General features: G+C 43.3%; 2 protein-coding genes across 2 annotated transcripts in view; one reads left to right on the plus strand and one right to left on the minus strand.

Annotated features, from left to right (window-relative positions):
* The window catches only part of MVP (major vault protein), a 77,196-nt gene extending 64,615 nt beyond the window's left edge, over positions 1-12,581 (plus strand). The window contains exons 8-17 of the mRNA XM_068105865.2: positions 1-101; positions 1,606-1,764; positions 2,581-2,816; positions 3,216-3,413; positions 3,522-3,666; positions 4,768-4,979; positions 5,079-5,195; positions 5,423-5,549; positions 8,189-8,377; positions 12,283-12,581. The exon at positions 1-101 is cut by the window's left edge and continues 25 nt beyond it. Of these exons, the coding sequence (XP_067961966.2) occupies positions 1-101; positions 1,606-1,764; positions 2,581-2,816; positions 3,216-3,413; positions 3,522-3,666; positions 4,768-4,979; positions 5,079-5,195; positions 5,423-5,549; positions 8,189-8,377; positions 12,283-12,429 (1,631 nt within the window). The 3' untranslated portion in view covers positions 12,430-12,581. The remainder of the gene's footprint in view (positions 102-1,605; positions 1,765-2,580; positions 2,817-3,215; positions 3,414-3,521; positions 3,667-4,767; positions 4,980-5,078; positions 5,196-5,422; positions 5,550-8,188; positions 8,378-12,282) is intronic.
* Positions 12,582-18,407: 5,826 nt separating this feature from the next.
* LOC137420634 (isovaleryl-CoA dehydrogenase, mitochondrial-like) overlaps positions 18,408-26,578 on the minus strand; it is a 57,804-nt gene continuing 49,633 nt past the window's right edge. Inside the window, exons 9-12 of the mRNA XM_068105866.2 lie at positions 19,414-19,495; positions 19,002-19,106; positions 18,817-18,889; positions 18,408-18,691 (exon numbers count right to left, since the gene is read on the minus strand). Of these exons, the coding sequence (XP_067961967.1) occupies positions 18,558-18,691; positions 18,817-18,889; positions 19,002-19,106; positions 19,414-19,495 (394 nt within the window). The 3' untranslated portion in view covers positions 18,408-18,557. The remainder of the gene's footprint in view (positions 18,692-18,816; positions 18,890-19,001; positions 19,107-19,413; positions 19,496-26,578) is intronic.

Genomic DNA, 26,578 nt, shown 5'->3' on the forward strand with positions numbered 1-26,578 from the left:
CTGGGGAGCAGCTGGAGAATGGAATTCAAGAAGCGTTTGTACTGGAAGAGGAGATGGGTCTCGTTTTACGTGCAAAGCAGAACTTTGTGGATGAAAATACAGTAAATAGTACAGCACTTGGAGCAATTATACCATGTTATACGTTTCTACCATGTGACCTACACGTACCGCCACGCTTTTCTATGAGCAATTCAAAATGACTACCTTACACCGTGTATGTCAGTGTCTATATGTATATACCCTCCCTCCCTCGTGATCCCCATCAATCCCCCTCTGGAAACCTGGCAAAATAAGTGATTCATTATTTTTTCACTTCGTGATGTTCCAGACTTACGGGATTGTGTGTGTGTGTGTGTGTGTGTGTGTGTGTGTGTGTGTGTGTGTGTGTGTGTGTGTGTGTGTGTGTGTGTGTGTGTGTGTGTGTGTGTGTGTGTGTGTGTGTGTGTGTGTGTGTGTGTGTGTGTGTGTGTGTGTGTGTGTGTGTGTGTATAATCGGGAGATTAAATATACTAGGACGTGCCCGTACGTGGGTGCCCGTTCCTTGCCAAAAAAAAAAAAAAAAATATGTCTTCGCCCATGCATGCATGGGCGTGCCCGTAAGTGCGTGATGTGACCGTACAATGAATGTATCGTCCCGACGCCGCAGCTCGGATGGCGCTGCAGTTAATCGGGCCTGTATCGGCAGAGTTATTATAAACGTGTACTACAATCGATCGTACCTTACAGCGTCTGCTCGCCACGTTCAGCATCAGTACGTCGTCACTATGACTATCCGTAAGTCCGGAAGTGACGTCCTCATTTGACTGTCCGGAAGGTCGCATATCGCAGTTACGATGAATCGCAAATTAGTTTTAATTAGTTTTAAAACATAGTTTAACGCCAACATAGCGCCAACATAGTTTGCCAACGTGAAATAAATGAATACGCTCTCAAATGTGCCGTCCGAGGCAGAGTCTGTTCGCCACGTTCGGCACACGTGATAGCTCGCTGCTCTCTGATTGGTTGAATCGTTTTTTGGACATAGCTCGGTAACTACTTCTCCGATTAATATGAAACCTTGAAAAGGCACATCCTCAGGTCCCCAGCAATATACCTGGCAAGTTTCAAGTATATCGGACCCGTGGTTGTCGAGAAACAGCGGTCACAGACACACATACACACACACATACACACACACATACACACACACATACACATACACACACACATACACACACACATACACACATACACACACACATACACACAGAGATTACTGGAATTATAGATAGATAGTAGTCAATCTTCTCCGGCCACGCGTAAAAGCTGAATTATAGTAGTAAATTCATTCAAAAATAACCCGGGCAACGCCAGGTGCTTTCGGCTAGTATAATATAATTTTATGTGTGTGGCTCAGCAGGAAGACCAAATTCGGATTTTTATATCTGAAGCCTAAAACTGTCATTGTGGTTCTTGTCACTATTTCAGTGGGTGTTCAGCCATTTGTTTGTACGTGTTAATTAATTTTACTCTTTTCGTGACTTTTTAAATCGTGTATTTTTGTATATTTTGCAATTTATTTTTCATTCATTTTTTTTTTCTTCAATTTTTTTTCTTTCTTTTTAGGATGAGGACCAGGTGAATAGGAAAGCTGGAGATCGCTGGATGATTCGAGGACCTGTGGATTATATCCCACCAGTGGAAGTGGAAGTGATAGCCGAGCGAACATCAATTCCTATGGATGATAATGAAGGGGTCTATGTCCGCAATATTAAAACGGGCAAGGTTATTACATTTTCATTTTTCTCTTTGGATTTGTCCAAGCTTGTTGTAATGTATGGAACCTGGGAAGATTTTTTAAATAACGGATTTATATAATCATGTGGATATTTCAATGATGAGGAAATGATCAATAATTTGCTCCTATATACAGTCCAACCCCGCTATCCCCGCTATCCGCGGTTCCGCATATTCACGGTTGATAAATTGCGAACTGCTTCTCTATTCGCGGCCATGTCAAATTATTTAGTTATAAACTCTTGTGGAATGGTGTTCCACGTTTCCTACAACACCTTCCAAAAATCGAAGTTTCTGGGTCATCAGTCATTGAAGTCATCATTTTTCTCTTTTTTCTTTGTCCAAATAATCCCCCATGCAGCTTGTACAGCCATTTGCATCCAGCAGGGGTCAGTAAACCACTTGCGCTGTACCATGCGGGTCCCCGCTATGGTGTGGGGGGGGGGGTGGAAATCGCAAGTAGTCTCCCAACCTTGTGGGTTTGGGTGGATTATTTTGTGCCCACGACCTGACCCTGGGTATCCCAGGCACATATGCAAAATTTGGTGCAGATTGTCCTCGCTGTTTTAAATTGTATAATTATCATACATATAAAACCACAGAGAATTGACTTGTTTTCTATGCTAGGATTGTTGATGTTCAGAACATCCATTTCTTGTAACTCATGAATGTGTCAGACTTTGCACGTGAGTGTATGTTTTGTTTATGGAGACATTGCATTAATAGTTCAAAATGCACAGGTTCTTGTCACTGCACTTCACTGCTGGTATTTCTGGCTTCCTGTGTTGTGTTCCCCGTGAGCAGGTCCGTGTGGTGTGTGGGGAGACCTACATGCTTACACAGGTCGAGGAGCTGTGGGAAAAGCAACTGCCTCCTCTATTGGCGTTTTTACTCTGCAACAACAAGGATCCGCGTTCTGACCGTGGGGATTACAGCTACCCTGTGGACCAAGCCCCTCAAAGCCGCACGCGTGGTGTGACTTACCGTGTTCCACACAATGCTGCCTCCCAGATCTACGACTACACTGAGAAGAAAGCTCGGTAAAAGTCTGTGGTATAAATACAAACTCCATTTAATTGTTAAACATTTAATATCATTTGGACCATGTGCTATCTCGGAGCTGGTGATGTCCATTGTTAGCTCACCTGGACTCGAGTCCAGTGAGCCTATGTGATTGAGCAGTGTCCGTGGGTTAGTGAGTCCGTAAACACTTCGGTCATAGATTGAACCAAACGCACACTTTCGATGAAACTTGGCCATAAGATTGATATCTGATGCCTAACGAAGGTGTATTGACTGCAGCAAAAATCAAAAGGGGTCAATGGGGGGTTTGAGTGACTGTTGCTCCTGATCCAGGTGAGCTTCAGGACCTGTGATCCTATTTTTTTCTGTACTTGACTTGACCCTGGTCTGTTTTTTTTTGTTGTTGTTGTTTTCAGTGTTGTGTTTGGACCCGATTTGGTGATGCTTGGTCCTGATGAACAGTTCACTGTGTTGAGTCTGTCCGGTGGGAAGCCCAAGAAACCCAACGTCATCCGAAGCATCTGTTTGCTCCTCGGACCGGACTTTTGCGGTGACATAATCACTGTGGAAACTGCTGATCATGCTCGCCTGCAGCTGCAAATATCCTTCAACTGGTCGGTTATTTTTCTGGGAATTGTAAAACTCCATTATGCTTTTCTCGTGCAGGTAAGGACCTCTTTTCGTCACATTTGGTGTTCGTGGGATTGCACTTCCATTTGCAGGCATTTTGACATCTCTGATAAGGCTGCACCTGAGGAAGCATCAAGGTTGTTCAGTGTGCCAGACTTCGTGGGAGATTTCTGCAAGGCCATTGCCTCGCGTATCCGAGGCTCGGTGGCATCCGTGCAGTTTGACGATTTCCACAAGGTGGGTTGTGTGAACCAACAAGAATGAACATTGGCGATTGGTGCAGCATAATTGCTTATTATTGCACTATTAGCACCTGTTGGACTTGGTCCAAAATGGAGGCTTTTGGATTGGGTCTCGTCTGAGATGTATGGACCGGTTTTGTTCATACTTGGCACAAAGACAATACATGATTGTATACATTGTACATCATTTTGTTTTGCGATCCGAACAAAGATGGCTAACTAGCGGCCATTTTAGTTTTTAAAAAACCCCGATGTTGAACTCTTCTTCAACCGTTTCTCAGACATGCATTTTCCAATATTGTTCAAACGTGGCACACAGAAAATGAATGATTGCTTACATACGCACGTCATTTTCTTTCGAGATCGGATGCAAGATGGCCGACTGGCGGCCATTTTGTTACATAATCGTGTCCCCAACCATTTATTGAACATGCATGGTCCGATTTTGTTCAAACTTGGCACAAGCAGAGTGCATGATGGCGTACACGTGCATCTCACTTTATTTTGAGATCTGATCAAAAATGGCCGACTGGTAGACTGGCGGCCATTTTAGTTGAAAGAAAAAAAAAAACTTGATATTGAACACGTCTTAAACCTTTTCCCGGATATTGAACACGTCTTCAACCTTTTCCCAGACATGCATTTACCGGAACTTGGCGCACATAATGGATGATGGCTTACATCTGCATGCCATTTCCTTTCGAGATGAGATCGGATCCAAGATGGCTGGCTGGCGGTCATATTATGACAAAAGTGTCCCCAACCATTTCTCGGACGTGCATGGACCGATTTTGTTCAAACTTTGAATAAAAACAACATGGGTCTGCATATGCAGAAGATTGTGTTTTGTAATCTGACCAAAGATGGCCGACTGACGGCCTTTAACTCCGTACAGCAAGATTACTAAAACCACAACATGGGCTCTGACATTTTGTCTTTTTCTTCTTGTTAAGATGATTGTGCTTAAGTATATTACTTTACAGCTTTAACTGGCATTTGTTTAATCTTTTTCCTCTTTGAGGAATAGGATAAAAAACTTGTTTTGAAGAATAGATTTTGAGAACAGCCATTCGTCATTGTCTCTTCCCTCGCGTAGAATTCTGCTAAAATCATACGGACGTCCGTCTTTGGCCTGGATCACAATCTCAAGGTGATGGAAAGCTTCAGGTTCTCGCAGAATAACCTGGTGATCACCAGCGTAGATATACAGTCGGTGGAGCCAGTGGACCAGCGTACCCGTGACTCGCTGCAGAAGTCCGTGCAGCTTGCCATTGAAATCACTACCAAGTCACAGGAGGCCACAGCGAAGTACGAGATGGCTATAGATGTGTCACGTGTCACGCGTCCATGTGACTTCCTGTCGTAGTTGTTGCTATTTTTCCTTAACCTTTTGACATGTCATTACAGACACGAGGCAGAGCGCTTGGAGCAGGAAGCCCGTGGGCGACTGGAGCGACAAAAGATCTTGGATCAAGCGGAGTCGGAGAAAGCACGTAAGGAGTTGCTGGAGCTTCAGGCACTGAGGTATGCATTTCGCTTTGCATTATGGGTAAGAACAACAAATTGTCCCCCAAAGCAAAAGTGAAATTGTGCATTTAGACTAAAATGTTTATCTTTAGCTTGCTCCAACTTTTGGTGAACGTATAAATGAAGTCTTATTGATGCACTGATTATTAATTGTTTATTGAACGGTTAACTCTGGTTAATGGGATCATTCACGCAGTTCCGTCTGGTTTCCCTTTGCGATTCAGCGTTGCTGTGGAGAGCACAGGAGAAGCCAGGGCTGAGGCTCAATCTCGGGCAGAGGCTGCGAAGATTGAAGGGGAAACAGCAGTGGCCAAAGCCAAACTCCAAGCTGAGGCTTCAATGATTGAAGCGGTACATCTTGGAAAAACAACTTCCACAAACACAACATTTGAGAACAGGGACATCGAGAGATCTGTGGGAGGGAGAGGGCTTGGGGGGAGGAGGCGTGGTGAGGGGGGGTGGGGGGGTGGGAGTAGAATAAAACACCAGGACATTGCAAGGACTTCCAGGAAAGAAGGACCATCATAGCAAGGCGGCACCCACCTTGTTTCTTAATCGGAGAGATATGCTTGGCACACTGGGTCAGTGGGTCAACTCAGCCGGCATGATGCGGAAGACATTAGAATTGTTTCGGGTTTACACATGATACAAATTTTTATTTATTTATCAGGATTTCAGTTATCAACTTGGTGAACATCCTCATATCGCAAACATTTATTCGACTGATGTCAAAGTGAGGGAGGGGGAGGATGGATTTCCTGACAAAGATCTTCAACACAGGAAGAGCTCGTGCTGTGGTTGGTTGTGCTCCATCCTTTTAAATATTGAGCATCAAGCAAGGAAGCAGCACGTACCTTTTTTAGTCTTTGGTACGTCTCGGCTGTGGGTGAACAGAGAAAACAAAGCTTTGCAACCGGATATAGTATTTAGGTACAAAGAAGAAAAGATGGCATTGTTTAGGCCCAAACGGTGATTGGTGATTTAGGCCCAAAAAAATTGGGCCAAAAATGAGGTGAAGAGCATCGAAATTGAACCAGTGATAATTGGAATGATAAAGAAGAAGCTCACTGAGATTTTGAAAATTTATGACCACAGCCAAACGGCTGAAGCATTTTCTTTGGGTTTCCCGTGCATCCGTCCGTTATCATTCATTTTTTGGGGTTTCCCGTGCATCCGTCCGTTATCATTCATTTTCTTTGGGTTGCCTGTCCGTCCGTTATCATTCATTTTTTTGGGGTTTCCCGTGCATCTGTCCGTTATCATTCATTTTTTTGGGGGTTTCCTGTGCATCTGTCCGTTATCATTCATTTTTTTGGTGTTTCCTGTGCATCCGTCCGTTATCATTCATTTTTTTGGGGGTTTCCTGTGCATCTGTCCGTTATCATTCATTTTCTTTGGGTTTCCTGTGCATCCGTCCGTTATCATTCATTTTTTGGGGGTTTCCCGTGCATCCGTCCGTTATCATTCATTTTTTGGGGGGTTTCCTGTGCATCTGTCCGTTATCATTCATTTTTTTGGGGGTTTCCTGTGCATCCGTCCGTTATCATTCATTTTTTGGGGGGTTTCCTGTGCATCTGTCCGTTATCATTCATTTTCTTTGGGTTTCCTGTGCATCCGTCCGTTATCATTCATTTTTTGGGGGTTTTCCCGTGCATCCGTCCATTATCATTCATTTTTTGGGGGTTTCCCGTGCATCCGTCCGTTATCATTCATTTTTTTGGGTTTCCCGTGCATCCGACCGTTATCATTCATTTTTTTGGGGTTTGCATTGCATCTGTCCGTTATCATTCATTTTTGGGGGGTTTCCTGTGCATCCGTCCGTTATCATTCATTTTTTTGGGGTTTCCTGTGCATCCGTCCGTTATCATTCATTTTTTGGGGTTTCCCGTGCATCCGTCCGTTATCATTCATTTTTTGGGGTTTCCTGTGCATCCGTCCGTTATCATTCATTTTTTGGGGTTTCCCGTGCATCCGTCCATTATCATTCATTTTTTGGGGTTTCCCGTGCATCCGTCCGTTATCATTCATTTTCTTTGGGTTGCCTGTCCGTCCGTTATCATTCATTTTCTTTGGGTTGCCTGTCCGTCCGTTATCATTCATTTTTTGGGGTTTCCTGTGCATCCGTCCGTTATCATTCCTTTTTTTGGGGTTTCCCATGCATCCGTCCGTTATCATTCATTTTTTGGGGTTTCCCATGCATCCGTCCGTTATCATTCATTTTTTGGGGTTTCCCGTGCATCCGTCCGTTATCATTCATTTTTTGGGGTTTCCTGTGCATCCGTCCGTTCTTCATTTTTTTGGGGTTTCCTGTGCATCCGTCCGTTATCATTCATTTTTTGGGGTTTCCCGTGCATCCGTCCGTTATCATTCATTTTCTTTGGGTTTCCTGTGCATCCGTCCGTTATCATTCATTTTTTGGGGTTTCCCGTGCATCCGTCCGTTATCATTCATTTTTTTGGGGTTTCCCGTGCATCCGTCCGTTATCATTCATTTTTTTGGGGTTTCCTGTGCATCCGTCCGTTATCATTCATTTTCTTTGGGTTGCCTGTCCGTCCGTTATCATTCATTTTCTTTTTGTTGCCATGACAACTTGTGAACCATTTCAGGAATTTCAACCAAACCTGGCACAAGGATGTACTGTCATATAAAAACGAACCGATTCAATTTTAATGATTTTTATTTATATAGCAGTTTTCAAATTCAAAGAAATCTCAAGTGTGTTGAACAAAGGAAAAATCAGGATGGTGTCTGATTTTAGGTTCAAGAGGTCAACTGTAAAGTGCCCTTTGAAAATCAACCCGAGTTGGAAGCATCTGATGTTCCCCCCATTACCTACCTCTTCTCCCTCACATGACCTTTAATCAAAATCGAACGTAATAATGTGGGCTGAGGCACTTCCATCGCCGCATTTGCATCAAATTGTATTTTCTAGATGGACTTGGTTTTTAATAATGCAAGTTCCAAAATCCTAATTATTCTTTATTGTGTAGGAGTCCGAATTGGAGAGGCTCTGCCAGGCACGAGAGGCCGAACTGAAATACATCAAAGAGAAAAATGGGCTCGAGTTGGTGCAGGCACGAGAAATGGCGACCATCGAGATCCGGCGTTTCTGCGAGACTGTCCAGTCCCTCGGTGCTGAGACGATTAAGGCCATGGCCTCTGCTGGACCAGACACCCAGGTATGTGTGCTTGTGTTGGACCTTAGCCATCGATACTCTTATTACTTGCAAAATCGAAGATTTTTCAAGTATATTTGTTGGTATTGTGTTACGTGGCAAAAAAAAGTATTTTGACAAGTATGTTGATCACTCCGGTTTGTGTGTTTGTTTGTGCGTTTGTCTGTCCGCTTACTTAAACTTGCCTACAGGTCACAATTTGAAACCGATCTTCACGAAACTTCACCAAATAGTGGACTTCGTGGTCCGACAATCATATATATTTTGAGGCCAAATGTCAACCACTTTTTTCTAATTTCTAAAATCCTCAATTTTCATCCGATTGACTTGAAATTTGAATAGGATTTACATATCGGCTAACTGAATTCAACCACCAACTATTGTTGACATCAGCCTAGGCCAAAAGGTCAACATCGGTCAAGCACCTTTTTTTCAAATTTCTAAAATCCTCAATGTTCATCCGATTGACTTGAAATTTGAACAAGTCAGGAGACGGCGATGGTTCACGAGCGAGCGGTATTCAATGACGATGCTCAATGATCAATGTTATGAGGTTAGTTAGCTACACAATACCGAAAATTCGGTTCGATTCCGACAACTTTGAAAATTTGACCTTTGTGACCTTCAAAGGTCAAAGATTCTGAAATTTTTTGGAAAACTTGTATTTCATGATGTATGTGATAATATAAGATCATGTACGACATTTCACCCTATCAGGAAGCGAACAATGTAATAAAACCATCAAAAATCGACTTTTCTAAATTTCGTGACCTTGACCTTGGGGCGAAAATGAAAAATCGAGCTCCGTGGGGCTAGACACATGACATTGGCCTAACCGAATACCGAAACCCCTGTCAGATTTCACCAACTCCCTCGGAGAAGATGTAGCTTGAACTCGATTACCCCCTAAAAAGACATCTTTTTCGGGCGTGGCTCCGCCCACAATGGGCGCAATACGCATCATGATATCAACAGGACACAACGAGATCATGATATCAACCTCCCACCCAAGTTTCATCAAGATCGGATGATATCATCGGGTAGTTATGCTGCGGACAGACACAGACACACCCATGACGAATATAGTGGTCACTCTTTGATAACTCGTGAACCAATAGGATTTTCACATCAGCAAACTGAATTCAACCACCAACCATTTTTGAGATCAGCATAGGCCAAAAGGTCAACATAGGCCAAAGGTCAACGACTTTCTTCAGATTTCTAAAATCCTCAGTTTTCATCCGATTGACTTAAAATTTGAAGACTATTTTCATATCAGGTCACTGAATTCAACCACCAATGATTTGTGAGGTCAAAAGGATGATCTACTGAGTGCCATTCTACTTTGTTCTGTTTTGGCAAGTGTCGCTCTATGAGTGATTTTTCTTTTTGTCTGTTTGCTTGTCTGTCGATCACTTGCAGGTCACAATTTTAAACTGATCTTCACGAAACTTCACCAAATGGTAGAGTTGGTCATAAGGAAGAAGCCTATTGATTTTGAGATCAAAGGTCACCTTGAGGTCCAATTTCTAAAATTGCCATTTTTCATCCGATTGACTTGAAAATTGAACAGCATTTGCATATTGCGTCACTAAATAGGGAAAATAACTATTTTAAGGTCAAAAGGTCAAAGGTAATCAAGGTCAAACTTCTAAGATCGTCGATGTTCATCTGAAAAATGGTCACTTTTCATCCAATTTTGAGGGTACAGAAACCCACACACATGAACCACTATTTGCAGTTTAATTCACATAATTTTGACCGTTTCACCCATTGATCCATAATTATAATCTTAATCGTCATTCACACTCTTCCATCGTGAAGGTAATATTCCGACCACACAGGAGGGGAAATTATGTGAGAAGGAGAACATTAGGAGTGCTCTCAGCAAGTGTGGCTACCCCGGGTGGTCAAGAAAACACGACATGAGTGACCATTCCTTATGTGACTGGGTTGTCTGACAAAGTGAGAAGATCCTTCTTCAAGTTTGGCATTGTTACATCATGTAAACCATAAAGAATTCTGCTGAACCGGTCAGTTTAAGGGCAAGATCCGGAAAGATAGGAAATGTGACTTGGTGTATGGCATCAGATGTGGCGACCCATCATGCACCAAGACCTACAGAGGAGAAACTCGGCAAACTATTAAGGCCCGTATGAACCAACATCACCGGTCAGCTTATGAGGAGGTTTCGAACTCTGCTGTATATACGCACTTGAACCTGCGTGGTTACAGCTTTGATAAGTCACGTGGTCGTCTTAAACAAGGAAAAGGTGGTTTGCTCGTGGTGTGTACAACATATATACCTATGTACACACACCTCAATATGTAATGTACTGTGTGTATATATATATATATATATATATATATTGTCCCGTTACCAGCGATTAACACCACAAGATGACGGATAGCCGATTGGTCTTATGATCAAGCCGAAAATTGGCGGTACTTTTTTTTATGGCGTGCGTGGGACTGAAGGGGTGGTGGGGTGCTTACCTTATCCGAAACCCACAAATAAACACGACACAGCAAATAAAATGCACAATAATGAATGCCAGAGGAGGGAAGGGGAGGAGGGGAAAGAGGGAAGGGGAGGCAGGGGAGAGGTGAGGGGGAGGTGGGGAGAGAGGGGGAGGTGGGGAGAGAGGGGGAGGCGGGGAGAGGGGGAGGGAGAGGAGGAGGCGGGGAGAGGGCGAGGGGGAGGGAGGAGGGGGAGGCAGGAGAGGAAGGGGAGTGGCTCACATTTCTGAGTTAAGTGATGCTGATCAGGAAGAAGAAGCCGTACTTCCAAATTCGAACCCTTCCGGAATTTTGATTTATTTGTATTCAAATGTCTGGTAATTGTTTTGTATTTATTTATGCGAATGTGTTCTTGTATATAAATGTCATTAATTGAAAAAGGCTTCGGCACAATCGAGCGAATTTTTTTTTTTTTTCCCCCACTCCAAAGACTCCAAAAAAACTTTTTTTTTGGCCTAAAACACTCCCAGGCACTCTGATGAACCTCTGAAAGTTTGATGAAGATCCGTTCAGCCATCTCTGAATAAAACGCGGACACTAAAACTCGACACACACACAGACAACTCGCGTTTGTGTGTGTGTATGTGTATATATATATGTATATATATATAAAGTGTGTGTGTACATCTAACCTCCCATATTTGTGGTTTCAACCAGCACAAGAGTAAAGCTTTTCTTTTATTGTTACGTTACCCTCGTCTGAGGAGAGGGTACTGCATTTGAGTCCGTCTGTTTGTCCGCACAGAATAAATATGATTTTCTCTGCAACCGTTGGTCAGATTGATAGGAAATTTTCACCATAGGTGTGCCTCCTGTGGAATATTTTAATGATAATTATGACGTCATAGGTCACGTGGTATGGGCGCCATCTTAGAAAAAACGAAAAACTTTGCACCTCTATCTCTGAAAGCGCTGAATAGAAAAAATTGAGACGTGGCTCATTGTAAAGAACTCTCCATGGGGAATAAAATATGTTCATGATGTCATAGGTCCCTCCATTATGACGTCATAATTCAACAAGTATAAAACTTCATCCAATCGAGATGAAATTTCTTATCATCTCAGGATAAATTTGGTGCAGGAAAAAAAAAAATGTCGTCGGTCACGTAGTTCGGCCGCCATATTTGTTTTAACATCAAAGCCTGAACAACCACTAAAACACGTCCTGGCGAGGGTCTGCAATCTGATTGCTCTTTTATATTGTGGCATTTTTTTACCCCGGCCTCATGCGAGTCGTTTCATGTTGATAGCTATTTACTATATTTTAAAATGAACATTTTGATTATTTGGCTTTAATGATTCCTTTGAGCCAATCATAGCGATGTCCAAATGATTTGTGCATCCACATGTTTATTTGACACGTCCACATGCTGTCCATCTCGTTAAAGCTGAAGATGCTGAAGGCTCTCGGCCTGCAGTCGACTCTCATCACCGATGGTTCCTCACCTGTGAACTTGCTCACCACAGCAGCTGGTCTTGTTGGTGGCCTGCCCGTATTTCCCAGAAAATCAAGCGGTGCGGAGGAGCATGAATAGTCATACTGCAGTGCATGATGGGAATTGTTTTTGAATACAAATGCTGTATTGTTTTTGGAGGTTAAAATTAAATGTGGAGCTTTATGTTATTATTGATTAACTTGACTGGCTGTCAATTATATTGGAAATAAAATTAATCTTTGTTTATCTCATATTGTTATTTTTAAATGTTGGTGCACTTGGTTGAAGCCCACTCTGCATCTTTCTCCATTTGATCATTAACATTTGGTTGGTGCACAAAATGTTGGATTTTCTTGCAGGTGTAATACCAACTTGACAGAGTTATCTCTAATATTTAACAACTGAAATGGCACAATTGAGAAAGTAATCCTCTCAAAATAGCCCGTTGATCCCGTGGAGAACAAGCACGTCAACCAACTGTGCGCAAATTAGAGAAAAAAAACAAACAAAAAACAACCTATGTAGAAATGGGGCAACTGCTTTGCCTTTTCTTTGGAAGGACGAGGTGTGGTGGGATGCGAGACATGGGAATATGTTCAGGTGTGCAACACCTCTGGGGAGCTGGGAGGTTTGAAAGGGGGAAACAAAATGTACTTTTCCACTTTTAGTTGTGTATATCTAGGTAATTCCAGTTGCCTCATCCACTGTTACTTACTAAAAGTGTAGTCTGTGGGCTCACTGCGCTTGGACAATTGAATTTCCATTTATAAAGTACATTTCAACAATTGCAGCCTGTTCTTGATCTGTCCATCTATTCATGGAAAATCTCCAGGGTTAGAGCAACAATATGGGAAAAAAATCATTGTTCGGCGTTCGCATTGACAAAATATTCAAAATCAAAATGACACTATCAATATTCAAACTACTCCATCAGCCTTGGCTATGATGGAGATTTTAACGGTTGATGGAGCATATTAATATATTATTTAATTTCCTTAACTTAATCCAGCTGACCCAGAAGCCATGGCAGTTGCTTTCTGCTGAACCACAAGTTACACTTAATAACAAACACCATCAGAATGTTTTATTTTTATTTTTATGGATACAAGATCAATGCTTGTGCAAGATCTAACAATGACAAAAACAAAAAACAAACGGACACATAAAACATATAATAAAGGGAGTGGGAGACAAGATGGGGAGAGAGGTAAGCACACAAGTACAACAGCAGAAAACAGGGACATCGGGAGATTTGTGGGAGGAGGCATGGAAAGGGGGGAGGGGAGAGGGGGGGGGGGGGAGGGGAGAGGGGGGGGGGGGAGGGGAGAGGGGGGGGGGGCAGTTGGGGGAGGTATAAAACAAATGGATACTGCTCAGACTTCCAGGAAAGAAGGCGGTATTTCAAAAAAGTGGATCTGGGGTGAATTAGCAGGGGTAAAAAAGATCAAGGTTATGGATGGGAGATGATAAGATGGTGGTGAACAGCTGTTTTAAAGACCTGGAGGGAGGAGTGGGACTGAAGAGAGTGAGGGAGTTTGTTCCAGAGGTGGGAGAAAAGAGGAATGAAGGAGTGAAGGTGAGCAGAGAGTCTTGATTTTGGCAGTTTAACCATAAGAGGCTTGCTGGCAGATCATGTGTGACCTGAAGGAATATTTGGGTGACAGAGCACAGACGGAGCAGGGTGAGCAAGGCCGGAGAGGAGTCGGTAGAAGACAAAGACCACCAACCTGCCTGCGGTGAGTAAGTGAAAGGCCCTCGGAGTTCGCTTCATCGCGGGAGATTCCAATGATTCTGAAAGCTTTGGTTTCAACCGTGAAGCCGAGCTAGGTGTGAGGCGGGAGCACCGGCCCAGAGGGGAGAGCAGTACTCCATCGAGCTGCAGGTGAAAGCCATGTATGTGGTGAGGGGCTCAGGTGTGCCAAGTAGTCAGGTTCACTATGTTTTTTTTCGTTCAAAATCATGGTAGATTAGCAAACCTATACATTTTTGGAAACGTTATTACATGGAAAATCTGAAAATCAATGTTTACATTTGCTAATTCCGACCAATTCGATTCGACCAATTCGACCAATCGACCAATTCCATTCGACCATTCGACCAATCGCTTCGATCGACCATTCGACCAATTCGATTTGCCAATCAATTTGACCGACCTTTGCTTGTGTGGAACTGACTGTGAAAACGATGCGGACTATATTGTCGGATACGACACACAGGACAGTGATGACGAACTCTAAATGGCATATTCTGTAATCGTGTATGTTTGATGCCATTGACTGCCTGTGTATATTTTGTCATTGACCGCCTGTGTAGATGTGAAGTTATACTGACTGCATGTGTATGTATGATTTTGCTGACTGCCTGTGTATGTTTGGTGATATGAATTATTGTGACACATTTTGATGTTATTAACTGCCTGTACAAAATGATAACATGTATTTGATTATGCAACTTATCGCGAATATAAAGACAGTATTTTGCAATTCAAAACCTTTGATTCGTGTCTTACCATTCCCCATAGCACCAATTTGATACTTTCATTGGATTCCTTGTCCCTGAAAATATAGGTTTAGTATATTTAAAAAGGTTTTTAGGGTAATTAGAGGCAGAAATAGAACAAAATATGTATTTTACAGTGGCCATTTTGAAAATCCAAAATGGCCGCCATACAGGTATCTCTCCAAATGTAAACATTAATTTTTAGTTTCCTTATGCTATAACCTTTCCAAAAATGTATAGGTTTGCTAATCTACCACGATTTTGAAGGAAATATAATTTATTGACATAGTGAACCTGACTGAAGTCAGGACTTCGCACGACGGAGGATGCCCAGTCGGCGACTGGCTTTGGAGGCCAGCTTGGAAATGTGGTTTTCCCAGGAAAGATCATGGCAGATAGTGAGACCCAAAAGCTTGAGTGACTGAACTTCTTGGAGAGGATTATTTAGAAAGTGGTCTGAAACCAAATCTTCATCAAACCTGGTCTTAAACCAAATTGATGATCAGAGATCAAGCCATTGTAGAAGAGGAAGGATTTGATATCCGAAGCAATGATGGATTCCATGACTTTGCTGATAATTGGGAGAAGGCTGATTGGTCTGTAGTTGCTGGGATCTGTTTTTGCACCTTTTTTGTGTAAAGCGGTGATGTTGGCTGATTTCCAAGGTGATGGCAGATGACCTTGAGCAAAAGAGAGGGTGAAGAGAATAGAGAGAGGGAGTGAAAGAGTGGCGGAGCAGGATTTTAGGACTCGTGGGCTGATGCCATCAGGTCCAGTTGCAGAATCAGAGTCGAGGATTGACAAACTTCTCCACCTTGTCAGGAGGAAAGGACACGGAGTCCAGGAACAGCTGGGTACGGTGGGTACAGAGAGGAATGGGTTTCAGACACAAGATTTAGAGGCAAACACAGAGTTGAGGCATTCAGTTTTTTCACGTGCGGAGTCAGCCGTGTAGCCGTTTGAGGTAAGCGAGGGGATGGAGGGGGAACAAGCACCAGAAACGAATTTGACCAGACACCACCAGGATTTGGAAGAGGGAGACAGGTTTGAGAGTTCGGTCTTGAGAGTGGAGAGATATTGTTTCCTAGCTCTCCTGAGGGTGGACACAAACTTGTTTTGGGCTTTGTGAAAGCAAATGAGATTTCCTTCCGTTGGATTTGCTTTCCAGGAGGCGAAGGCAAGTTGTTTCTGGGCAACTGCCTCACCACAAGATTCAGTGTACCATGGACGGGAGGAAGGGTAAGACAACTGAAGACGAGATGGGATAAATCTGTGCATGAGAGAGAGCAATTTACTTTGGAAGAATTCCCAGGATGAGTTGATGTCAGAGGTGGTAGAGATGGGAGACCAGTCCAGATGATTGATGGCTGCTTGAAGACCGTGCCAGTTAGCCTGAGTGAAATGCCAGACTCGTCGACGCTGAGGAGGCTCTCTGAGAATGGTCAGAGAGATGTCCACTTCAACAAGCACATGATCAGATGAGCTGATTGGAGCAGAAGAAGAGCAGCAGACATTTGCAGGGAAGTTAGTCATAACCAAGTCTAGAAGAGAAGATGCTCCGTTGCCTGAGATACGGGTCAGGAAATTGACAGATTGTGTTAGTCCCAGTGAGTCGCAGAAGGCATTTGCTGAGATGCCATGGCTGGTGAGAGAGGTACCCACACCCAGCCAACTGGCATGGTGGCAATTGAAATCACCATGTATGAGGAAGAGAGAGTTGTGATGTGTAGTTAGAAGTTGAGTAGTTAGATGCAAGTCCTCTTCAAATTTCAAGTCAATCAGATGAAAATTGAGGATTTTAAAAATTTAGCAAATTTGGTGCCCTTTGGCCTATGTTGACCTTTTGACCCCAAAAACAATAGGCTTCTTGCTTTTGACCGACCAACTCTACCATTTGGTGAAGTTTCGTGAAGATCGGTTGAAAATTGTGATCTGTTGGCCGGTGACAAACAAACAAACAGACAGACAGAGAGAGACAGAACCACAAACGCAACCGACCAATATACTTGAAAAATCTTCGATTTTGCAAGTAACAAACAGGAAAGCAAGAAAACAACCAGAGTGAAAACTGAGTACTCCCTTTCAGCGTGCGTCACTGCCGAGCCCCCTTCGGTGCCCGGCCATGACGATATGCAGCACCTCGAGATGGCATAGGAAAGGTGTGGTGTACAACAGTGAGAGAACGAAAGTAAATAGACAACAACGACCACCGATGAGACAGGGAAGCCTCAAGGGACCAGGCCCGAAAATGTGGTGCGAATCAAAACGACAATTACACACAGATATGCACGATTTACAACCGATATCTTACTATAAACACACAGTAGACACATACACAGTAAAATAAACAGTACAGTTTGGACAAACGCACAAACGGGAAAAATACTTAACTTTGATGACGCGGAGAGGTTGGAAGAAACTACCTCGCCGGCAGAACCGGACCCGGAAGCGCATCATGAATGTTATTCATGATGTAGAATACCCTTGTCTTGTTTTCACCCCTGTCTGTTTGTGAACAAAATATCTCGTTTGTCTGTTTGTGAACAAAATATCTCAAAAGGTTGTGGACGGATTTGGACGAAATTTGGCAGAGATGTAGCGAATTCGACAAGGACGAAATGGTTAGATTTTGGTGAAGATCCGGATTCGGCTCCTAGAATTTTAAAAGCGATTCTTCACCATTGGGAGATCGGGCCAAAAACGATACATAGCAGGATATCTCAAAAAGGTATGGATGGATTTGGACAAAACTTGGTGGAGAGGTTGTGTGTTTGACAAGGAAGAATCGATTCGATTTTGGTGGAGATCTGAATATGGATTCGGATATGAGAATTATTTAATTTTTTTTTAGTGATTCTTCACCATCGAGTGATTATGGCCAACCAGGCGGAGGTTTGCTCTCTACAAAGTGCCGATCTAGTTGTGAATTGATTTGCACATCCAATTCTCTTCACCTGTGTTTGTTCCATTTTAAACATCAGGTGTCTTTTCCAGGCTTGTCCAGAGCGCAGTTTATCCATTAACAATTCCATCCCTCTCAACAATTCCTACTTTGCACTTCTGTGCATTGAATTATTTATCACTTCCTCGCCCCAATTCCGAAACAACCAAACGATGGTGCATGGGGCTAAATACATATTTCTGTGTTTCGTTTTCAATAAATTTGTAAAAACTTGTAAAGACATGTTTTCACTTTGATCATGGGATATTTTTTGTAGATAGGTGACCAAACAAAATCTCAATTTAATCCATTTTAAATTCAGGTTGCAACAACAAAATGTGAAAAAGTCAAGGGGTGTGAATACTTTCTGAAGGTACTGTACGACTAATATTTAAATCCTTAAATTATAATTTGCAAACAAAAGTGAGTTTTCTAAATTTTCATGTCTTGCAAGGTGTTCATATTGTGAAAACAAATACACCATTAGGTCTATTTGGGTGTACATAAGCTGTACAATAACTAGGAATAATGCTGACACATTGTGCAAAAAGTACAGTTTGAAGGTACTTAGCAAAAATATGGTAATTTGATAAAAGACTACCGACACTTATTTACAACACTTCAGTACAGACAAGTCTTGCTTTCAGAATTGCATGATTGTATCGCACAGTGATTCAGTACAATATTCCAGAATTGCCGTTAATGAGACTTGGCCATGATGATAAAGCACAAAATCAGGACCACAGTCCAACCCATCAGCCCTCTCCAACTTTGAGACCTAGATTTGCTACTTGAACATGGCGTTGAAGGCACGCCCTATAATGAGGCGCCTTATTTCACTAGTGCCGGCACCAATCTCGTACAACTTGGCATCGCGCAGCAGGCGTCCCATTGGGTAGTCGTTGATGTAGCCGTTAGCTCCTGCGAAAAAATGCACTCGTTAACTCCCAATCTCGAATGCTTATTCTTCATAGCAATCTTGGGTGTTAAACGGCCAATAGAATACAGTACAACATTGATAATATCACAAAGCTGGAGATGCATACCCAAGCATTGGATTCCATCTAGGGCAACCTGGGTTGCTGCTTCAGCCGTGTAGAGGATCACTCCAGCACTGTCCTACAGCCCGACAGATGACAAAAGTTACGGAAAATTTGATCGAATAAGTATCGAGTTGGGTTAACGTGACCAGAAATTCACCAAAAATAATTAGTTTTGACTTTGATCTCACCTTTGCACTGAAATGACCACGATCGCAGGCACGCGCGACATTGTAGACATAGGAACGGCACGCGCTTAGCCGAGTGTACATGTCAGCCATCTTTCCCTGCAAGAGCTGCACAGAAGTTGCATGCATGAATGAAAGGCTGAAGAAGCAATTGTGCATTTGTAGACATAGATAAGTACCCTGTTTCTCCATGTTCAGGTGATACGACACCTATACATCTACAATGCCGGTGGAGAGTCATGTACAGGTTTAGGCCAAAGGAAGTGCCAGAAATTAAAGTTTAACGACAACATGTGCCTGTCACAACATGGATGTTCACTACAGGGGAATCTATACTGTGCCATATGCCTCTCTCCCTCATCAGCAGTTTTCATTTTGATGGTGCATCCCTGACACTGTTCTTTGCTCATCATACCTGGAAAGTAGCAATCTTTTGTTGGAAGGCCTCTCGCATGTGCATGTATGGGATGGAATGGTCCATCACTGCCTGCATAATGCTAAAACGATAAAACAATAAGACAACATTTTACATTTGAATCACAATCGTAGTTCTCAATGAAATTACTCCGATGTTTCTGTGTACATGTTTTGAAAAGAGCACTGAAAAGCAGATTTGCTTGAGGTACAACATAACCATTTACCAAACTTAGGGGTGAAGTTGTCTCTGTATAGGCTTAAGGCTTTTGGACGTGCTCTTGTGGAGAACAGAATCATATTGTTAATCTGTATTGCTTGGCTTATGTACAACATCCACTTGTAGAAGTCTGAAGAAAGATTACTTTGGGGGTGTCCTACATATTGTGTGTGCAATTTAAAAGGTGGAAGGGGGGGGGGGGGAGGGAGGGCAGATAATTAAAATTTTAAAAAAGGAGAAGAATAATGAGGTTGGGGAAGCGGACATGGGGACAGTGGCGGAAGGAAGAGTCATTTAAAAAAGATGGAAAGGATGTGCGGGCGGGCCAATGTGAGGAAGGACAAGCGGACAGCAGCCTCTTCCCTCTCTTCAGACATTGACAAAATCACAATATAGTCAAACACTTGGAATACGTCTTTCAATCCAGATAAATCTCAATCTCTCTCTCCTAAAGGACCATACCACAAACCCTCCTATCAACTTTCTCAACAACCCTCTCGAAGAGGTTCACTCACTCAAACCCTTGGGTCTCACACTGCATGATCTCTCTTGGACAAGCCACATTTGAAAGTTGGCCTCCAAAGCCAGACGCAGATTGGGCATCCTCCATCGTGAAAAATCCTTCCTGAGCACACCTGAGCTCCCTTATCTGACCTTGCTCAGCTTGATGTTGTGGAAACCAAGGCCTTCAAGATCATTGGAATCTCTCGCAATGAAGCCGAGTCTATGGGCCTATCACTTCACCACTGTCGACAGGACGGTGGTCACTCTGACTTCTTCAACCTCTTTTCTGGTCTTGCACCCTCTGCCCCAAGTATCTCTATTCACTCTCTATAATTACAAGAAACGACTCTCTATTCACCTCCACTCTTTCATTCCTCTTTTCTCCCGCCTCTGGAACAAACTCCCTCAGTCTCTTCAATCCCATTCTTCCCCCTCCAGGTCTTTAAGACACCTGTTCACCACCATCTCAAATCCCCATCCCCACACCTCCCAAAATTTTGCTTTTGTATCCATCTTGTCTACCCCTTGCGTTCTCCCCTACCCCTCATAGTTACCCACATCTGTTGTTTTATCCATCTCCGGCACTTTTCTCCCTCATCCCCGCTGTTAGCATTTCCCCCTTCTCGTTCTGCTGTTCCTTCTGTTATGCTGTGTGCAGATCCATTCTGTGTTTAGTTCTTCCACAAGCCTCAACGACAGACTTGGCATTTAATATGGAATTATTTTTTTTGTGGGGGTGAACTTACTTTTCAAGATGTCTTGGAACCAAAAGTTCATTGGAATCATGTTGAAATTATTCTAGATTTTGTTAATGTGACCTTTAAGAGAAACAAAAACCACATTTGACATTTCGAAACAAGTAAATTGATCCTTGAAAGTGATGTAAACTGGTATCGAACTCAATTCATGGACAGTACTGTGTTCAACTTCTGTACGTTTTCCAGAAGTATCTCTATTTTGCACATTAGCCAAATTTTTTTTTAGCAAAAACAAAAGTTAAATTACGACTGGGATTACGGACAGTAAAATTACAGTTCAATACTTCGTGTAACCCCCACGAGCATTCAGGAGAGCACGTACACGTTGAGGCATGCTGTTCACGAGATTTGCCAAGGTTTGGACAGGAATCGCTTGCCATGCAGTGACAATAGCCTGCTGCAATTCACACACAGAGGTCGGCTGCTGGTCCAAGTGGTCGATTTGACGCGTTAATTCTGCCCACAAGTTCTCTATCGGATTCATATCCGGGGACATGGCAGGCCACTCCATATGCTCTACACCACGGTCAGCAAGAAAGTGTTGGATCATGCGAACACGATGAGGCCATGCATTGTCATCTTGGAAGACAAAGTTTCCTCGAAAGGCTGCACGAGCAAAGGGAAGCAATGTTTCTTCCAGAATGGCCCTGTGCTTGAACTGGTTCAGGTTTCCATTCAGAACAACCAGGTCAGTTTTGCCCCTTGCATGAAAAGCAGCCCAAACAGTCACCCCACCACCTCCAGCTTGGACTCTTGGCACTATACAATCTTTGTTGTAGGCTTCACGCACTTGTCTGCACACTCGGACGCGACCATCTTGACGATAGACCAGAAATCTAGACTCGTCACTGAAGATCACGTGATTCCAGTGTCCTGGCTGCCATTGACGGTGCTCCCTGGCCCACTGCAATCGGCGCTGGCGGTGTTGTCTGATCAGGCGTGGCTTTCTCAGGGGACGCCTGGCACGATAGCCTGCTTGAACCAGTCGTTGGTTGACTAGCCTTCTGGATACAGGCACATTTGTCAGTTGCTGCCACTCAGCCCTAAGCCGATTAGCTGACTTGGTACGGCCATTGCGGACTAACCGGTGCAGCTGGCGATCATCCCTCCTTGTGGTTCTGCGGGGACATCCTGGCCTCGGTATTGGAGTAGGGACACCCCTCTGAGCATTTCGTTTCAGGATTTTTGACACCTGACCTTGAGTGATGCCATACTGCCGAGCAATAGCACGCTGTTTCATGCCGTAATTTCGTAAAGCCACCACTCCATGACAAACAGCATTGTCGAGTTGACGGACCATCTCCAGAGGAAGCGGCAATAACTTTTGGAGATGTGCAGCAGTTGTTTTCCACTAATACAGAACGCAACAACCCTTGTATACCCGACTGTGAAGCCAATCATCAAATGCACCTGTCCGTACATTTTGCCACGCCACCTGTGATATAATCCTGTTGTTTCACACTTGCTGCGACAGACAATCAGTGACATGGTTCTTTTAACAAATAAATCACCAAAGTGTAAAAGAAACTCACGAGATTGATATGCTGAGTTAAGAAAGTAAACCCAAGTCAAGAAAAAAATAATATTCCATATTAAATGCCAAGTCTGTATGTATACAAAATAGGAAAGATGGGCAAGATTGCACATTTTTCGCATTGTAAATGATTATAACCTTCCAGCTATACCTTATTGGGGAGCACCTATCAAGCATTTTTTTTTACAGCTGTTATAACAGGTAACTTGTGTATAAGAACTCATCTAAAAAAAACATTTAGCCACAAGTATAGGTGGCAAGTGACCCGAATTTCATGGGTTCAGCTTATTTCTGAAAACTGGCAGACCTTTTATACTATTGCCAAAACCCATATTAAATGGATAGTAATGTTACGTAGATTGGGGGGTGCAACGTATGTAATTTTAGACAGGGTAACAGATTCATTTTGTATCTGTAAACACCTTGTGGGGCTATGCGAGGACTTTCAATGACAGATAAACACATGTCACATGTGTGAAATGCAATTATGATCTCTGACCAGTGTGTGCCAGCCATGGCGGCACAATGTGCTGTGTAGCCGTAAGCATCAATATACATTTATTTTTATTGGGTCGTCCCATGGGTGGGTGGCACAGAGGAGAACTCTGTCCAGGAGGAAGAACAGAACTGGAGACCAGGAGGAAGAAGAGGGTGAGAAGCAGATCACAGAGTTTTGGAGGAGACATTGATCATGGTTTTTGCTGGAATTTACCAAAGCTGGGATCACCGTGTTTTTGAAGAGAGGAAGGAGCCACCTCGCTTGGAGGAGGAAGAAGGGCCTGCAGAGAAGACTGAGGGCAGACCAGGAGACAGGCTTACCAGGTGTCCCGTATTTTACGGGATCGTCCTGTTTTTGTTTTTACTCAAATGTCCCGCGTCCCATTTCAAACTTTCCCGGGATGCGCCATTTGTCCCGTATTTTTCGTCCTCCGAACAATATTTGAAAAGGGAAAGGAAAGGCAGCATGCAGCTCTGGCGCGTACGCTTCCATCATGGCAACAATATGCCATCAATAAGGCCAAGCATCAGCCGGAAACGAAACTGTCATGGCGTCATGGAACTCGTCACACAGGATTGGGAGTGATGAAACTTTGAAGGGCCAAAGTTCACTGAAAAAGAGGAAGGCGACCACAAAAAGGACGTGTGTCGTTTGTGGCGAATGGCTGCTTTCCACCAGTTAAGACCGTTTGATGAAGGATACTGAAAATCGTCATGGAGCTTTCGCTACAGTGTATGGTATGCTTGAGGAGTTTCTCCATTTCCCACGGCGGCTTATCCGATATCAAGCAGGAAGCACGCACAAGTTTAAACTGATTGTCGCCGCAACAAGCCAAGGGATAAAAACCTTATTCACAGTAAAACTCTTCAGAAGCAGAAAAGGTAACCTGGATAATGAACATTCTAAAGAAAGCTTGGCAATTATTTACTTTTTCACATAAATATGTTGCGATTCTCATTTTCTCATCAGACTTTTTAAGACGAACTTCCAGCATTTTCCCAACTTTTAGTCTAAGGTTTCCATTTGGAAACACGTTGTTTTCACGTTATAAGTTGAGCAGAACATCTTTATTTCAAAGAGTAAAGATCGAATTACGGAAAACGTTTTGCCTTAACATGTAAATATGGTGCTGCTTATCTATTTGATCGAAGGAGCAAAGGACCCGTTAATTCCCACACTTTACCCATGCCTGAGTGTCCCGTATTTTTTTTTCCCTTGGACCTGGTCACCCTGCCAGGAGGCCTCATTTGAAAAGGATGAAGTGAGGCACATGGCCTGGTGGAGGAGCTGATTGTCGCCAGTCTTCCTCGTGGCCGATTCATTTCATCGTGCTCTTTTTGGGTTTCTGCATTTCAGGTGCTATTCATCACTGGCGCTGCTCGTGGCAGTTTTACTTCATTTTTGAACCGACATTGTCACTGGCTCTCGTCTCACACCTGTTCTCCAAAGTGGGCTGCATCGAGTCCTACTTCCACGGTGCGCATCGTAGACAAAGGGAAGTCCCGCCTGCATTCTTAACTTGTAAAAATGTGTTCTGTGGTGCCGAGTGGGTTAGGTTTTGAGGTTATTTTTCATCCTTGTATACAAGTTTGTGTGTTCACATCTACCTTTGTCTTTTCATTGACTTGGTTCATACCGTTTATTATTGTCTTGTCTGCACTCTTCCCTATACTTTCCAATTCAAAATAAACCCTTTAAAATGTAAGAAAAGGTGTTCGAGTCATCTGCTTTTCGTTTTTGTCCTTGGGGAATGGTAAAGTTGTAAAAATTATTTAACGCAGTGCAATAAAAGAATGTTTGGACCAACTCCCAGGACGAAAGGTCCTGGTGCTGAGGACACAGTGCTAATGGAGCCTCAGACGTGTAAGTATGATAAATTGATCAATTTCAAAAACGCAACGTTTTGCTTCCATTCCACTCACAGGCTGATAAACCTGAAGCAACCTGTAGCCGATATGCAGGGCATCACTCTAGTCAGTTGGTTGTGTGATGTGAACGTTCCCTCACTGAAGGCCACAGCAGCACCCTCCAGCATTCCATGCATGTGCAATGAATGAAAATGAATGAATGATCGTTTTAAAGCCATTTTTCCCCGCTATAGCGGGGGTTGGCCTTGCGGGCCCCATGACAATCATGGTTCCCTGTTTGAGGCAATGTTTTTATGACCGGATGCCCTTCCTGACGCCAACCCTTGGTCACGCTCTTACGATGCGCAGGGATACAGTGTGCCATATTCCATGCATGTGCAGCAAGACTTAATTTCTGATCACATCTAATAAATAAATTTAAAAAGCCACTTTCGATTTCTACCAACCCCTTTTTGTCACCGCCGAGTTGCCACGTGTGCTATTCACGTTAAGGTTAGGGTTAGCTCTGGTCTCTCTCGTAAGCCTTCCTTGCGTAGCCCCCACCGAGAGTGGCCTTTGGCATACATTTTGGAAGGGTGAGCTTCATAAAAAAGTCAATGCCAAAGGTGGCATTGGATACCTTTTATTTTTTTCCCCCCAACATACTGTGACAGCATAAAAAGGCAACAAATGGACAGTGGGAAGTGAAGTAATAGTTGGGCACAAAGAAACGAACAGGAAAATGAACAAACAGGCAAAGGGAGATGAGGAAGCAGCAGCCTGTAAGTAAGAGAGCTGGGCTACATTAGGGTTTATGGAAGTAGAAAAGTTTGCTGTGAGAAAGTTCACATGACTTGTATTCCACAGATTTCAAGAGAGACAGATGTGATGCTGGGTCACCTGCCTAGTTGAGAGAGCAGTACTCGAATGAGCTTCAGACAAAGACTTTCATAGGCCGTGAGCAGTTTATTTTTTCAATGAATGAATGATGACAGTCTACAGCTGGCTTCTCAGACCAGCTTGGTGACGTGATCAGCCCGGGAGAGGTCATGAATGATGGTAAGGCCGAGAAGTTCAACAGACTGAATCGCTTCCAGTGGCTGACCATGAAACTAGATAGGGAGGTTAGATGGATGATCCTTTGGAGGGTGGGGCAGAGGATGGTTGGGAATTGTTTGTTTCTGTAGATGAGTAACAAGACTTAGCCCAAGACACTGCATTAGGGTATGGTAACCTACACTGGGGGGTGGGGGGGGGTGGGGGGGGGGATTGTATCGATAGCTATGCATTGAATGTGCGAGTGTAGGAAGTCATAGTCACGGACAGACAGACAAGTTGCCCAATTGCTTAACCTCGTTTTTCACTTCTTATGATCAGGGTAAAAATGGGATACGATGAAACTCGAGTAAAATTGTCAATCCACTTTGGCCCTTCCAGTCTAGTTTTCTTTTGACACTTATAACACTGATGCATTCACAAGGTTATTCGCCTGATGAGGTTGTTCATTTGAAAAAATGAGGCTGACATAGGTTGATTAGAATTAGATGATCTCATTTGGATTATTTTGGTATCAACGGAATAGACAGAAGTGAAGTACAATCACCATTACCTGCATGTGGTCAGAGTGCAAATTTAATACCTCTCCTGTACAGCAGGCTTCTTGGAATTAGCCAATCGGGAATACTGGATACACGGCATGGGATAAAGATGGTGATGAGTAGTGGATGCTAATTTTTTTTTTTCCGCCTTCTCATGGTCGTCTTTGGACAAGACATTAGGATGGTTGGGAATGGCCGATTTGGGA

Source organism: Myxine glutinosa, chromosome 2 (genome assembly GCF_964187855.1).
Source record: "Myxine glutinosa chromosome 2, kmMyxGlut1.1, whole genome shotgun sequence".
Taxonomy (NCBI): domain Eukaryota; kingdom Metazoa; phylum Chordata; class Myxini; order Myxiniformes; family Myxinidae; genus Myxine; species Myxine glutinosa.